Source organism: Tinamus guttatus, unplaced genomic scaffold, assembly GCF_059628265.1.
Source record: "Tinamus guttatus ecotype Peru unplaced genomic scaffold, ASM5962826v1 Tinamus_guttatus_pri_ptg000446l, whole genome shotgun sequence".
NCBI lineage: Eukaryota > Metazoa > Chordata > Aves > Tinamiformes > Tinamidae > Tinamus > Tinamus guttatus.
Window position 1 is genome coordinate 725892 of NW_028288980.1, and position 14173 is coordinate 740064.

The window sequence follows — 14173 nt, forward strand, 5'->3', positions numbered from 1 at the left end:
GAGGTGGGAGAGGAGCGATGAGGAATTTTGCTATATTTCTTCTTCCTCTTCACTGACAACTTCTTTCACATCTTGAGGTCCCTGCTCTGCTCTCTCTTTTACATAGGCTGCCTTGATCTGTTCCAGCTCACACAGCTCTGTCTCCATCTCTTCCCTGTGCATTGTCCGACGGTTCCTCAGCAGTTTCATGGGGAAGGGATTTAAGTCATTGAAGGCAATGTTCATCAGTTTCCTAAGATGGGAAAACAAACAAACAAACAAAAGGTATACTGAATCCATTTACTGCCAGAGTTAATCCATTTACTGTCAGAGATGGTACCAGATACCCACATGTTTTATGGGAATGCGTTTTCCCACACCATCCTGCTCCAGTGAAGCTTGCTATTCCCTACCACAGGATGCTGCATACCATCATCTCAGATGTAAGCTTTCTAAATTCAAGACTCACCAAGCAGCTGTGGTCCAAGTGAACCACAGGCAATTCCTTCTTATACTAAACATTGTCCCAAGCAGCATTTACAACAGCCCCACCACCCCATCTCCTAACAACAGGTACATCACTGTGCAGAGATCACCAGTCTGACAGGAGACGGAAGATTGGAAGCCAATTCTGATACATTGTGGTAAGGAAGATTCCCTATTTACAGCTCCTCTGGCAAAAGAAACTTTTCTCTCAAGTGCATGTTGACATTAAAGCCTGCGAGTGCTGTGGTCCTGCATTTCCCCAGAGCTAAAGCTGAGAGAAGCCCGAGAAACAGCAGTACAAGCTGCAGTTATTGCATAAAGGAAGGAGGCCTAGACCCTGTGACCTGCTCTGCTGCAACTTGCCTTCGACAATGCCAAACAGGCTTGAAGTAACAGCATGAAGGGAAAGTCAAGAGGAGGCATGTTGTTGCCTTCTGTTGAAGGTCTGGTTACAGTTCTCATTAGGCTGACATAACACACAGGCAAAATTAATCTAGGGGTAGGAATCTATTTACAAGCCACTGTCCTACCTGCCATCCACAATCATCCTTGTGAAAAAACGAAGGTACTGGTAGATCTCCACATTGTCATGAATCCTCAAGATTTCTTCCTCATTGTATTTGAAAATCGCAAGAGCATAGCGGAAAATCACCTGGAGGATTGAGAGGCATTTGAGTAAGCGGAGTATGTGGCAGTGGAGAGACTGGGCCCTCTTGGTGTAGAACAGAGGTGGGAGGAAACCACTGCAGCACAAGCTGGATGTAGGGCCCCTCCCACGATCTATAGCTGCTTGAGGGCATGCCTAAAAAACTAGGGAGTTGATTCCAAGGGAATGACCTTCAGAAAGCTGTTCTGTAACCCTGGAGTATAGCAGATGGCCCCAAATGACCACAAAGGGATTTTGCACAAGGTTCCTCCAGCTCTCTGTATGCACGGAAGCAGTAAAATACAAACATTTTGGGTAATGCTAACTGCCTGCCCATCTTATGTTCCCTGAATCTTTCACATTGAGGTGCATGTGGGTTGCAGAGCAGGGGACATCACGGTCTGTCACAGAGCAGTTCCATACTAAGTGGTGCCAGGCAGTGTGCATACGGTCAGCGACTATGTTTGCCTGCAGGCAGCAAGGACACACTCAACAGGGAGGACTGTATGTGGGGTATTGAGGCACCCCACTGAAAGGGGCAGAACAAGAGGCTCAGTGCCACATCTCTTGGACTCGTGTGCCTGACCATCATGCTGGTGTCATGTCATGGGGGTGATGCAGATGGTTTGAGAAAGGTCTAGACTTAGGTTTGCACCTTAGTTCCCTCATACAAGAAGGCATCCCACACTCGCAGGAGGATGTCGCTGACCAAGCTGTCCACGAAGGCCACCAGAAACCAATTGAAAGTGATGAGGGAGACATCAATCCGGTACTGTTCAAAATGAGCTGTGAGGCGAGGCAACTTCTCTGACAGGAAGTCTTTGAAGACTCTCTGATCTACCTAAAGTTGACAAAGAAGAAAACAAGGAAGAACCTGGCAAGTGCAGTCTTGGTTGGAGGAAAGGAGCAGTGCAATGGAAGAGTAGCCCACTCACATTGCAGTACTGACTGGTGTTGCCTTCTCCCTAAACAGACTCTAAGAAGGCCAGAGGATGCCTTGTCTCCCAACAGCTCTAAAGAACTGAGCGCTGCACAGGTACACTACAGGAATGCAAGAGTGTGGCACTAAAATAGGGTCTACATACATGCAGAGATGTGTTCCTCTCACCCAGAGAATTAATCATATACCTTAATGAGCTCAAAGGCAAGACCGAAAATGCTCCACATCTCCCCACATCAGCCTTATTGAGATTTGTTTGTAATGTCAGCAGTATCCATATGAATGACAGGGACTAAAAACCTATCTAGATCAGGATCTAGGATCCTTCTGTGACTTGGCAAGCAGGTGTTTATCTTCTCACTAGCTTCTCTTTGGGTGTTGGGCACTGCCTGCGCTTTACCTCTGGATGCATTGGCCAAGGTAAGGGAGGATCTTTGACTGGGTCATTGACTCAAGTTAATACAGGCTTTCTCTCCAGGAGACTGTGGTTTTATGAGGAGAAGTAAAGCAAGACTAGGGTTACTGCCTTTTCCCTACAGTGTGCAACTCTACTGCTCCAGCTCTGACAGCCTTTATAGCTGTGCCACTGCTTTCCAAGCCAGAGGACATGCTGGTTTTGCTCTTTAAAACCTGGGAGAACCAAACCTTAATTTTCTCAGCCAGCTCAGTACTTTGACTTGAGCAAGCCAAACCCACAAAGCATTTTCCATTTTCTCTTTGACCACCACTACGCGCTAAGCATTCATCATCGCTTTCTAAATCCCACTGCTAACACTACCTGCTCCACATCACTGCATCATACACATTTTGCTATATGCACAGTGATTTGGCTGCCTCCTAGGTCTTAGTGAGTTGGCCTGTGCACCATCACATCGATGTCCCAGTAAACATCAGTCAATACAGTGGCTCAGTCATTTATTTTGAGCCCAGAATTGTAATACTTTTCTCTATAAAAAGTAATAATGCTAAAGTTAGGGGCAGGTGCAGCAGACCGGGCACTGATGGTTGTTGGTAGTATAGTACACAATTACAGTTCCACTGAAGTATAGGAATTTATCTTGACTTGACAGTACATGGAATATCTGATACAACATTACACCCCTTGAAAACTATTAGAGTGAGTCAGAACCAGGAAGCCGAGTTTTCCTACTCAGATGGCTTTGTGATCTGGGGCAACCCCAAAGCCAGAGTAACACTGCATTTTATCATGAACTGAGGCAAGAACAACAAAGACAAAAGTTTCAGTATTTTCTTCTATCTGTCCATGACACTCAAGAGTTGAGGTGCAGTTTCTAAAGACAAGCCTGAAGACTAGCCTGAAGACTACCAGGTTCATACTCAGTTCTACACTGTACACATCAGTTTGTTGCTTCACATTTACTGGGCTCTCCTCACAGTTTATAACTATGCAATTAATTTGTACCTTCCTTCAGACTAACCTGACCCTCAAGTGGCAATTCAGTACTGGTGCCCAGTATCCTAGTGGTGTGGATCAGTTTCACTGCTGCTCTGTGCACAATGACTGTGTTCTCTAAGAAACCTCCACATTTTGATAATGAGAGGGACTGCAAGGTGAGTTCATCTGACCTGTGAGAAATCAGACACACTGCAAGCTGACTGTGTGCTTCTAAATCTTTAGTGTAAATCACTGCATCAAAGCCCAAGCAGATATGGGGGTGCCTGGCTTACCTGTGATGTTATCAGAGTGTTACTGTAGTAGTCTGCAGGCATTAGGTTCTCCACAATGTGGACCAGGCACCAAAATGCACTTTCCTCATCTTCAAGTACCAGGAGAGCAATAGCTGCCAATCTGTGATAAATGAGACATCATGAGCCAGTGACACTGCAGGAGGAGACATGAGCCACAGGAACAAAAGAATCCAAAATTCCTCTTGGCAAATCTCTAGCTCCAAAAGCATCCAAAATATCATGTTTGGCAGGACAGCTGCTCAGAGAGGCAGATGATCTGTTCTGCAAGTTTCTGAAGATACCTAGGGACTGTAATTTTCTTTCCTGTGCCATTAACATCTGTCATCAATCAATAAGCATCAAATGCAGAACACTGCAACAAAACAGATTATCTATCTGACACATAGCCCACAAATATGCTGTAGTTAGCAAAGTGTGCTGCCTTTTGCAATTTCATTACAGGAGGAGTATTTTACGTGACATGGGTCACCTTCTTCCCATTCATCCTTCTACAATTCTTGCCTTCTTTAGCTCTAACTGGCTGAAACTAGACCCCTCAAGCCTTTTCTTCTCCAGAACAAGCCCAGTATCCTCAGCCTCTCCTAATATGTCATATCCTCGAACACCCCACCTCTAGCACCTTTCAGCATTTTCTCCAAGTCTTCTGAGCAGAATGAATCATCAGGACATTCTTCTCCTGAGCGCATTAAACCTGTGAAATTTGCCCCAAGCTTCAGGTTATTGTTTCAGGACTGCCTCACCTTTCTCATTCTATCTTTTAACTGTGGGAATGCTGAGTAAGTGCATCCTATTGCTTGCCTGACCCCACCAACAACTTTGAGTGAAAAAGACAAAAACACCAAATGCGGAAGTCTGAAAGAAAGCACCCAGAGAAAGTGCAGATCTTTAGAGATACAGGAGCCTACATTGTAATTCAATCAATCCCAGAGTATATGTCTACCTCACTCCTTACCTGTTCAGTCCCTGGCAGTATCCAATAGCAGGATTGTGCCAGGAGAAAGCCAGCAGCACCCTGCGGAGTTTGGGGATGAGCGGGGAGGTAGGAGAAGAAAAGTGTTTGTTGTTGGTGAGTGTGCGGGGCAGGTCGAGCTCAATCTGCCGGCACGCAGGATGTTCGGTGCTCTCACTCTGCCTTAACAACCGCTGGTAGTGGTCAGGGGGGTGACTGCAGTGTCGGCTGACAATCCACCCCCAAACCCGCTGCCGGTGTTCTACAGGAATGCCGCTTCGGATCAGGCTCTTCAGCTCTGCAGAGGGGCTCAGCTCTCCAACACTATTCCACCTGTCACGGAGAGGCTTCTCCACTACCTCCTGGCTTCGCAGGTTGTTAGACTTTATCTCTAAGGCTTGGATTTTGGCCAGAAGTTTCCAGTCCTCAACTTCGTATTCAGGCACAGTCATAAATCCATACTCATCATACTCACTAGAGGGATACAAGGTAGAGGTTAATTCAAAAGACAGCTCTTGATTCCGCATCCGGGATCACTCAGTGCTTGGGGCCAGGCCAGCTGGAGCCTCCCTCTGTACTCCTGTCGCCCACCCCACAGCTCAGGTACTGCTCCTTTGCTTCTCCAGCAGTCACTGGTGAGAACCCGCCCACTGCCCCCAAGCCTTTGGGACAAATGGTTGCAAATAAGCTCATGTCCCCGATTACCTTACAGGATTCAGGTTAAGACCTTCCTCTGCTTCTTCCTTCACATCCCACTGGAGTGCTTCCTGGATGAGATTCCTCACCAACTCAGCATGGGAGCTGGGCAGAAGAGGCACAGCCTCTTGCAGCTTCCGCAAAACCATCAGGTATTTGCTCTCCATCTTACAATTTTGGGCTTGCAGGCAGGCACACTGATGAGGAAACAAGAGGGACTGAGCTGTCTCACTGATACCTGTATTGCTTCTGTGTCCTACTGAACTCCTGCACCAGTTCACAGCATCCAGCATACTGTTCAGGACAGTACCGCTGGTACTAAGGATGCTGACCCCAGATCCCCAAAAGTGACCACCCCTGACCAGCAAGGTACACGAAAGCACATTAACAGTTTTATTCACTTAGAGGAACCACAACCACAGATGAACCACCCTGTTCATTGAGCAAACACAAGCTGTAGTAGTTAGCATGCAAAAGAAGCTGCTTATGGCATGGGAAAGCTACTACAGCATCACACACAATAGTTATTACAATAGCGAGTGACCATATCTCAAACAGCACAAACAAACAGCGCTCATTCCAGCTGAGTTCTCTGCAGGTTTTCCCCCTTCTCCTCACACAAGTTCTCTACCCCATACTGAGCTCCACCATGTCAAAATACACTGTTGCTGGCACTGAACTGGGATCATGCCATTTCCAGGACACACAGTAGTACCAGAGACAACACAAGACACATGCCCCTAAACACCAATCGTATGGCCTTCGTGTACAACATTTCTTAGTGCAGGAGGCCCCAGTGAGCCACGTAATGTCCCTGTGCACACACTACCATACTCTTGGGATACACAAACCAAAGAAGCAGTGGGAAAGATTGAAAATCCCAATCACAACTGAGGCACTGCAGCCACCCAAGTGATAGGACTCACCCAGTGTCTCACAGGAAGCACAATGAAGACCCCTGCTCGGTGTGAAGCAACAGTTCAAAACAAAAACAAAAGAGAAACCACAGAAAGTATTAGGCTGCAGGAAATAAAAAGGATCATGGGATCCTGTAGCATGAGCACTTTGGTCAGCACTCGGCCTCACACTGAAGCATGTTGATCTAATTACTTCCCTTCTAAAGGTTACAGCAGCCATGGAATCAGAGCAGGATAGTAGGAAGCAAAGATACACAAGAACTGCAACACTATTTCAGAAGCAGCTATATGCCCTGGTCCAGAATCCAGAACAGTAGAGATATCGTCTGAAACCTTGGGACAGCTCAGGGAAAACCCACAGAACAAATGCCAGCATGCACCAGCAACCTAGGAAAGTGCTTCAGGACAAGAACACAGCACATCTGCCAGCAAGAGTTAGACAAGTCTAAGGGTAGCCAGGTTATCCACACACACAAAGTTGGAAGTAACACTAGAGCGTAACAAAATGTTTGAACTGTGAACTAGGTGCCTGTGAGTGCTGCTACCCTTCAGTGCCAGGCCTAGTAGAAAAATGTGGATTAGATGGAGCCAGCTCTTAAATCAATCTGGCAACTTCTAGGAAGCCTTTAGGATTTCCTAAGCATCGTATTGCTATTTTACTTTTATCCAAACCCACAGCTGAAATCCAGGAGGGCATGCTTCACCATACCTAAGAACGTGCTTTGCAGAAACTTTATTTTTACTTAAGAATTAAAATGATCATATCTAATTTGGGAGCAGAGAAACGGACATACTGAAAAGTAATCTTGTGAAGAAAGCTTCTTCCTGATGTGTTTCAGATCAAGGTCATTTTCAATGCCTGTTTGGACAGCATTAAATCAGAAACACATAGATTTTTCCAAGTGGAAAGAGTTACTCACCTTCATCAGAAGTGCTTTCTCATTCTCAGCAACACCTGTCCAGAGTCGAGTAACCTGGTGGATCTCCGAGTTCAGAAACTGATTCTGTGTTTTGTATGCATCAATATCATCCTGTCACAAAGCAAAATAGTGAAATAGGAGGAGTTCTTCAGGGGCTTGGAATTCCCTCTCAGTTTAGTTTTTATATAACAAGAAGGATGTCAGGCACGGAGTGCATTACGGACAAAAATATATCTCAGCAGAGAATACACGTCTCCAGGACAAATACGAAGGAAATCACTATATAGATGTGGCACATCTAAAGCATATATGTGGAATGTGTTTCACGCATCCCATAGGTATACACTTAGAAAACACAGAGTTTATATAGATATATGAAGCTACAGAAGCACATAAATAAAATGAAAAATATTTATGTTTTGTTCAATTTTCTAAGACAGCCATAGCTAGCAGTAAACAAGACTCTCCTATGACATGGTAAGGGGCTCCTCTGGCAATTCTCCACCTCATGCTGGTTGTCTATTATAACTGTGCCTACTCTGACACCATAACAGGCTGCATTTGAAAGAAACATGATGTTTTGGAAAACTGTTTACAAGTAGGAAAAACACGAGCACAGCCAGATAAGGCAGCAAGTGATACTGCAGCTGTGAAGCAAAAAACAGGAGTGAACAAAGAGGCAGGCACTGAGTGATGAGACCAAGTCTCATTTCAAGCAATTTGAAAATTGCTTGAAAAAATTCAAGCAAACAAAACAGACACTTGGCTTACGCTGAGACAGATGTAGATGCTTTTGAGCATCCCATAGGTATCAGGCCAGCAATCCAAGCTGCCTCTGCTTTGGAGACACATGGAACAACTAGCAGAGATATGTCCCACGCTTCCCAGAAGGAATATCCACTCACTGAACCAGGGAGTACAGAAATGGGAGCTGAGTGATGTGTGCCACACACCTTCAAGTGCTCAATCTCCTCCTGCTGTTTATACAACGTTTCTACAGTGATAGTGTTGGTTTCCTGCAGGGGATCAGAGAGCTCTCGGGCCATGTGCTCTGTCAAGGCCATGATGACTTGCTGTTTCGCATGGTTCTTTTCCATCAGAAGCTGCACATGATCTTTGAGTTCCTGGATATGGCTGTCTTTCAGGGTTAGTGTCTGCTCCAGCTCCATCTTTTCTTTCTCAAGAGCATCCAGTCGACTGGTTAGATCTGCAATTTGTCTCACTTTGTGGCGCACCAGCTCCAGCCTGTCCTTATCCTCTGCTGCAGTAAGGTACATGCTGGATACTCGCTTCTCCTGTTGGGCTGCCTCCAGAGCTTTGTGGAGAAGCTTAACCAGCTCCTGCGAAGGGAACGAGAAGTCATCACATCATAGTGGCACATGAGGCACTGGCAACACAGATTCCACTGATACTAAGCGAAAGAAAACAGCTGAAGATCCTCAGGATCTAGACACTGACTCCATTCAGAAGAAAAACTGAATTGTTGTACTTACCTCCTAGAGAAGCTCTGCTGCCAGAGCTAACTCTGAGAGGTCCTTGCAGTAGGCAACACGTGAGTTAACTTTAGGTGGATTGCTAAGAAGAAGCTTCTGCTCACACCGCTTGACTCCTGGCTTTCTAAAACCAGCTCTCCTGTGAGGCTCAGGAGAGATAAGAAAATCTGGAGATGTGATCAGCAGTCGGGCAGAATAGGAAGGAGGGGAATAATGAAGTCTGCATCTATCTGCGCTACCAGATAGAAACTGCTGTGTCTTTCAGAATCTTTCCTCACTCCTTCCCACACAAAAACTCAAAAACTTGCAGTAGCACCATGCTGCTTATTAATCTCAGCCACTTAAGGGAGCAAAATCAGGATGTAATTGATTACCCACCACAGCAATCTGGCTCTCCTGTTCCTTCTGCTGCAAGAGAAACCAACATCACTATTGGGGAGCCTTCTATTGCTACATGCAGCCAGAGAATAGCAACATGTATGAGAGACAACACTTAAGGCAACGTGTGGGATTTCTGTAGTCAAATTATCTCTTAATGGTGGCACACTGCTCGGAAACACAATTTGCTGCAACCTGAATAACTCAAAAAGGCATTTCTGACAGCACCACTGCAACAGTCAGCACTGTACCTCAGCCACACTCCCAGAAATAGAGCTGCACCAGCACAAAACTTGCAGAACGTCCTTGGATTTGCTCTTCCTCCCCTTTCCAGCCTATCTACTGCAGGTCATTCCTAGCAACAGCTGCTGTTTTCCCTTGTGTTGGACAGATAGCTTCACGTGCAATGGAGTAACACAGCAGCTTCAACTGCCCTTTCCCTCACCCCTGTGGCTGTGAGCTACACACTTCTTAACCTAATAACAAAATCTAGGGAGCCTCTGTGAGCAAGACTGTCTTTAGAAGCAGCAGATTCCTAGGCCACACTCACCTTCTGTGACTTGACTTCTTCCGTGAGTGTCAGCATCTGTTGCTGTAGGACACTGACTTTATCCACTGGGCTCCTCTCCCGGTGCGGCTCTTCAGCCAAGCCTGGGGAAGCACTGTTCCTCCACTTGGCCTTCCTAGCCCAGTTCAGTCTGGGTTCTATCCTCACGTCCTCCAGAGCCCCCTCCTTTGCTGAAGAAAATAAAAAAAATAAATAAGGCGATTTACATCAAAAAACGGGGCTGCTACTATGGACTCCTCTGTCTTGCTGTGGCAGGATTCACAACAACCTAGGCTAGAAAGCTGGCACACAAGACAAACAAAACTGACCTGATGGGATTCATAGGACCAGTGCACAGACAGTAGACAATAGACACAGGTACTCCCAAAATAAACAAAGTTATGGTCTTCTATGGCCCCTGCCTACCTAAACTGCACCCCACCTATCTGTCTTGCAGCAAGTACAAATTAGCACTAGTGGAGAGCAAAGGCTCACCAGCAGCTCCACTGTTTGCCTGGTAAGACAGGGTTAAAGAGGATGCAATTGTGCCTCAATTTAACTTCTGTTTCAAAGAAATATCAGTATGGACAGGGACCATGCTGCTACTTTTCCCTCAGGTATAGGTCCCAGAGCTAGGAGATACAACAGATCCAGCCTGAAGTAGAGTCAAAAGTGTCATTCCTGCATAAATGACACAGGAAGGGACCTGAGAAAATATGATAGGGGTTTCTATGTCCCAAGAGGGCTTGCTACCTGCTCCCTTTCTTTTCTGCTAGGCCCAGCACCCCACTACAAGGGTTTATTCTCCTAATACCTCACACAGAACAGTAATAGGCACCTGCACACCCTGCCTCCATTTCTGCCTCTTGTTCCTCATCCAGGTTCTCAGGATGCTCCTGGAATTCATCAAAATTAAAGACATTCCCATTGTTCCCCCACAGCTGCTTGGAGCCACAGATATTGTAGACAGTGTTTCTGAAACAAGAAATCAAAGACAACCTAGTGAACAGAAGTCACAATCACTTCAGCCAGCAACTTCAGGCTGTTCAGTGCCTCACTGAACTTTCTGCTTTGCCACGGGTCTGTGCTCAGTGGACCTGGACTATCTGTATGTTGTGACTGTGCCTATTTCTGTAACAAATTTTTCCCTTTCCCTCTAGTGTTGTCTATTGGCTAAAAGGAAACAAGCCTCTTGTTGTGATTTCTGGAAAGGGCTTGTTGTCAGCTACTTCCTAACTGTAAACAAGGATGGCGTTTAGATATTGCTCTCCTTTTCCGTTGTTACTGGGGGACTCTGCAGCAGAAGAGTAGCCATTTCTGACCACAGGGAAACTAATGGCACATAAAACCAGCAGATCTGAGTGGAATTGGCTGTGATCCTCTTCAGACCATGCAGGACATTTCTTCCTCTCAGCATCATCTCAAAGTCTTATCAGTGGCAGTGTAAGAGGAGAAAAACGACAAAAACTCCTCCAAAAATATTTGGCAGATATCTGTGACCACTTATAAGCTTACAGTTATTAAACAATTAGACAGAATAGAGTTATGAGATACTAAATGGGGTTGTCTTTGTGCATCTGAAAGTGTGACAGTCTTTAACTTGTAGCCTGAACTGTGTCACTCATTTCAAGTGCACACAGGGTGCCACTGGAGGCAGTGAGACTATTCGGTTGCTTGAAGCTCAACTTAAGCTAACAAGTTACACAGTAACAGGGTCATAGCTTTAGTCCTGCTGCTATGAGCTTAACCAAGCTCTAGTTCCGCTGTTATGACCGTTGTTAAGAGCACTAAACAACATGAAATGTATTGAAACATGGGGACAGAAGGCACAAAGAGACAGGCTATAATATCAGCTACACTGCAGTTTGCCCTGTGTACTTACTGTATCTCTGTCCAGGGGTGCTTAAGGGATATGTTCTGCAAAGCAGTGGATGTTTGGGGTGCAGGCAAAGAAGCTGCCTTTAAACCCACTGCTTCTGTTGGTGTTTTGACTGGAGGCAGAAAGTCTTCACTGTCAATGACATCTACATAAAAAATGAACCAGAACACAAAAGAAAGTGAGCAGGACAATCTTCCATTGGACTGAGACTCATTCATATGACTTAGAAACCACATTTTTCTTAGAAGTCAAAGTTCAGTGTACATAGGCCATTGGAAGAATGATAGAAAATCAGGTTTTCTTATCATTAGATCAAATAAAGCTCTATGCATAAGCACATGCATCTCTCCTGGGACAGTCAAGTCACCACAACTATTTGCATACTACAATAACTAACTCCAAACTTCAACCTTCAACTTTCAAAGGAATAAGGAAGAGAGCTGTTACTGCTCCTGCCCACCCTCCCAAGCAATATCTAATATTAGTAATGTGTAGACAGTAACACATTTTATTGACATATTATTGCCCACTACAATAAAGTGTCAAGATAATCAGAACTTTTTAAAGCAGCTACATTTTTGAGGGGGTGAAGGAGGCTTTTTTTAAAAAACAAAACCTGCATCTAAGTGGATGCCCTGTTTGTACCATGCACTCAACCACACCATGTGTGCTCACATTTCTAGCCACATACATCCTCATCCACCCATTCCCACAAATAACTTGTTTGCTGTAAGCTTAGCAGACCTGGCAAGAAGATATGCAGATTTGTCACATGTTGAAAATCAAAAGGGAACCCATGGAAAGATACCTGAGCATCCCAGGCATCATCCCGAGTGCATCTGCTGATCAGATATGGAGCAGTAGAAAGTCTGTTCCCCCTCACCCATAATAAGCCCAGAAATTCCATGTATCAGTCCATGCACTGATGACTGGCCCTTGCATGTAAAAACCCCTGCTCACTTACTGCCAAGGGACACCATTCACGATTAAGGGCTGAAAGCAAAAGAAAGGCGAACGTAGGTGACACCTACTTGTTCTGCCAAGCAGCGGTTCATTCACAAACTGGGAGCTGCCCACAGGAAATCTGGTCTGAGCATTGCAAAATTCCCAGCGTCTCATTTGTAGCTGCTGCAGCCAATACATCATTGCTTGCTTGCTGATTGCCTAATACAACACAAAACAGGAAGGGGGGAAGGAGGATCTTATCAGCACGAGGCACATCCTGAGGGTCTGATCATCACTGTGAGGCCTGAGTCAGCAGTTAATAAAGGTTTAGCTGTGTCATGCCTATGCTGCACCTTCTGATCCTAACCCTAATTTGGGAGAGAGGAGTAGATCCTCAGTATGGTCTCAGTCACAGGACCTCAGCAGGCAACTGATCTCATTTCAACACTTTTGTGGTTTACTATGCTCAAAGGCTAAGAGAAAACAGCAAGATTACTTTAGTTGAGAATCACTCATGGAGCTCCCTTAACAGTTACTTTCAAAGAAACAAATACACTGCAAGGGTTCCTGCTGGAGCAACCATTTGATAAAGGGAAATGCAGTTCTACTCAGAAAGATGTGTGTGGATTGCAGGACTCCTGACTGATTTTATTCACCTTTAATCCCACTGTGCCAAATAAAAACAAAACCCTTTTCACAGCAAATGGAGTACCAGTCTTGCAGAAGCAGTGCAAGCAATTCAGGACCAAAAGGTAAAAGTCTAGACTGGCACTAAAATGAAACTCAGGCAGTGTTATCTTAACACAGACTTGTCTATCCTAACTGGGACTGTTTCATAACAGCTTTCAAAAGAAGATATTGCCCTTTACCTTCAAAGTAAAAGCTCTGTTTGGTGTTCTGATCTCAAAAATCCCTTCCCCGTTTTCTAACTTGCAGTCAAGGCTGGCGCTGGAGATATCGATAGTCCCCAAAGGGTTGACATCCTGTGCCGTTCTGTAGTACAGTAAGTGACATTTGTTTTCATCGTAATAGAACCAGCGGGACTTCCAAGTCTTGATAGGCCCCTTGATGCCCAGTTTGTTTAAATAGCCGCAGAGTTTTTTCCTGAGTTTGTCTCTACTGGGTTTCAGCTGCATACTTTCCAGTTCTTCAGGAGAGGGCAGCATGTCTTTTTCTTTTGCTGAGGCTTCATTGCTCGTGTTACTGTCGGGATTTGACTCCACGAATTTGTCTGGAATTCCATCAAGGGAACATGATACACTTTCTGGTCCTTTATTCATCTCTTTCAGGAAGTATTTATATGCAAAACAGAAATGAAGCAGGAAACTCACTAGGCAAATGAGTAATAGAAGATTCCAACTATACCATCATTATTACAGAACCTGCAGCAGATAAAAAATGAGGAATAAGCTCAGGCTTGCTTTAGGAAAAAAAAAAAAAAAAAGAACACATTTCCTAGCTTTCAAACCACCCAGACAATATAATTGATTTTGTCATCACTCCATCCTTTCCTGAGCTCAGATGGCACCTATGCATCTCTTTTCTTCCTTTTCCATTCCTAAATCAGCTTGGAGTAGCAGCCAAGAAGCAGTATCACATCCTTCCAGGTGAAAAATTGACATGGTCTGTGGGCATAGCAAATAAATAGCCAAAATGGGGACATATGAAGCCAGGCAACAGAGTAAAGA

At 45.1% G+C, this 14173-nt stretch overlaps 1 protein-coding gene across 1 annotated transcript; it reads right to left on the minus strand.

Moving 5' to 3' along the window:
* TBC1D2 (TBC1 domain family member 2) lies at positions 1-13828 on the minus strand. The gene is made up of 13 exons (XM_010226183.2): positions 13355-13828; positions 12572-12704; positions 11544-11685; positions 10500-10636; positions 9665-9852; positions 8197-8583; positions 7244-7354; positions 5416-5603; positions 4714-5184; positions 3741-3861; positions 1767-1952; positions 996-1117; positions 1-232 (listed from the first exon to the last, which is right to left on the minus strand). The coding sequence occupies exons 1-13, from the start codon at positions 13763-13765 to the stop codon at positions 31-33; spliced, it is 2799 nt and encodes a 932-aa protein (XP_010224485.2). The 5' UTR covers positions 13766-13828; the 3' UTR covers positions 1-30.
* Positions 13829-14173: the final 345 nt, after the last annotated feature.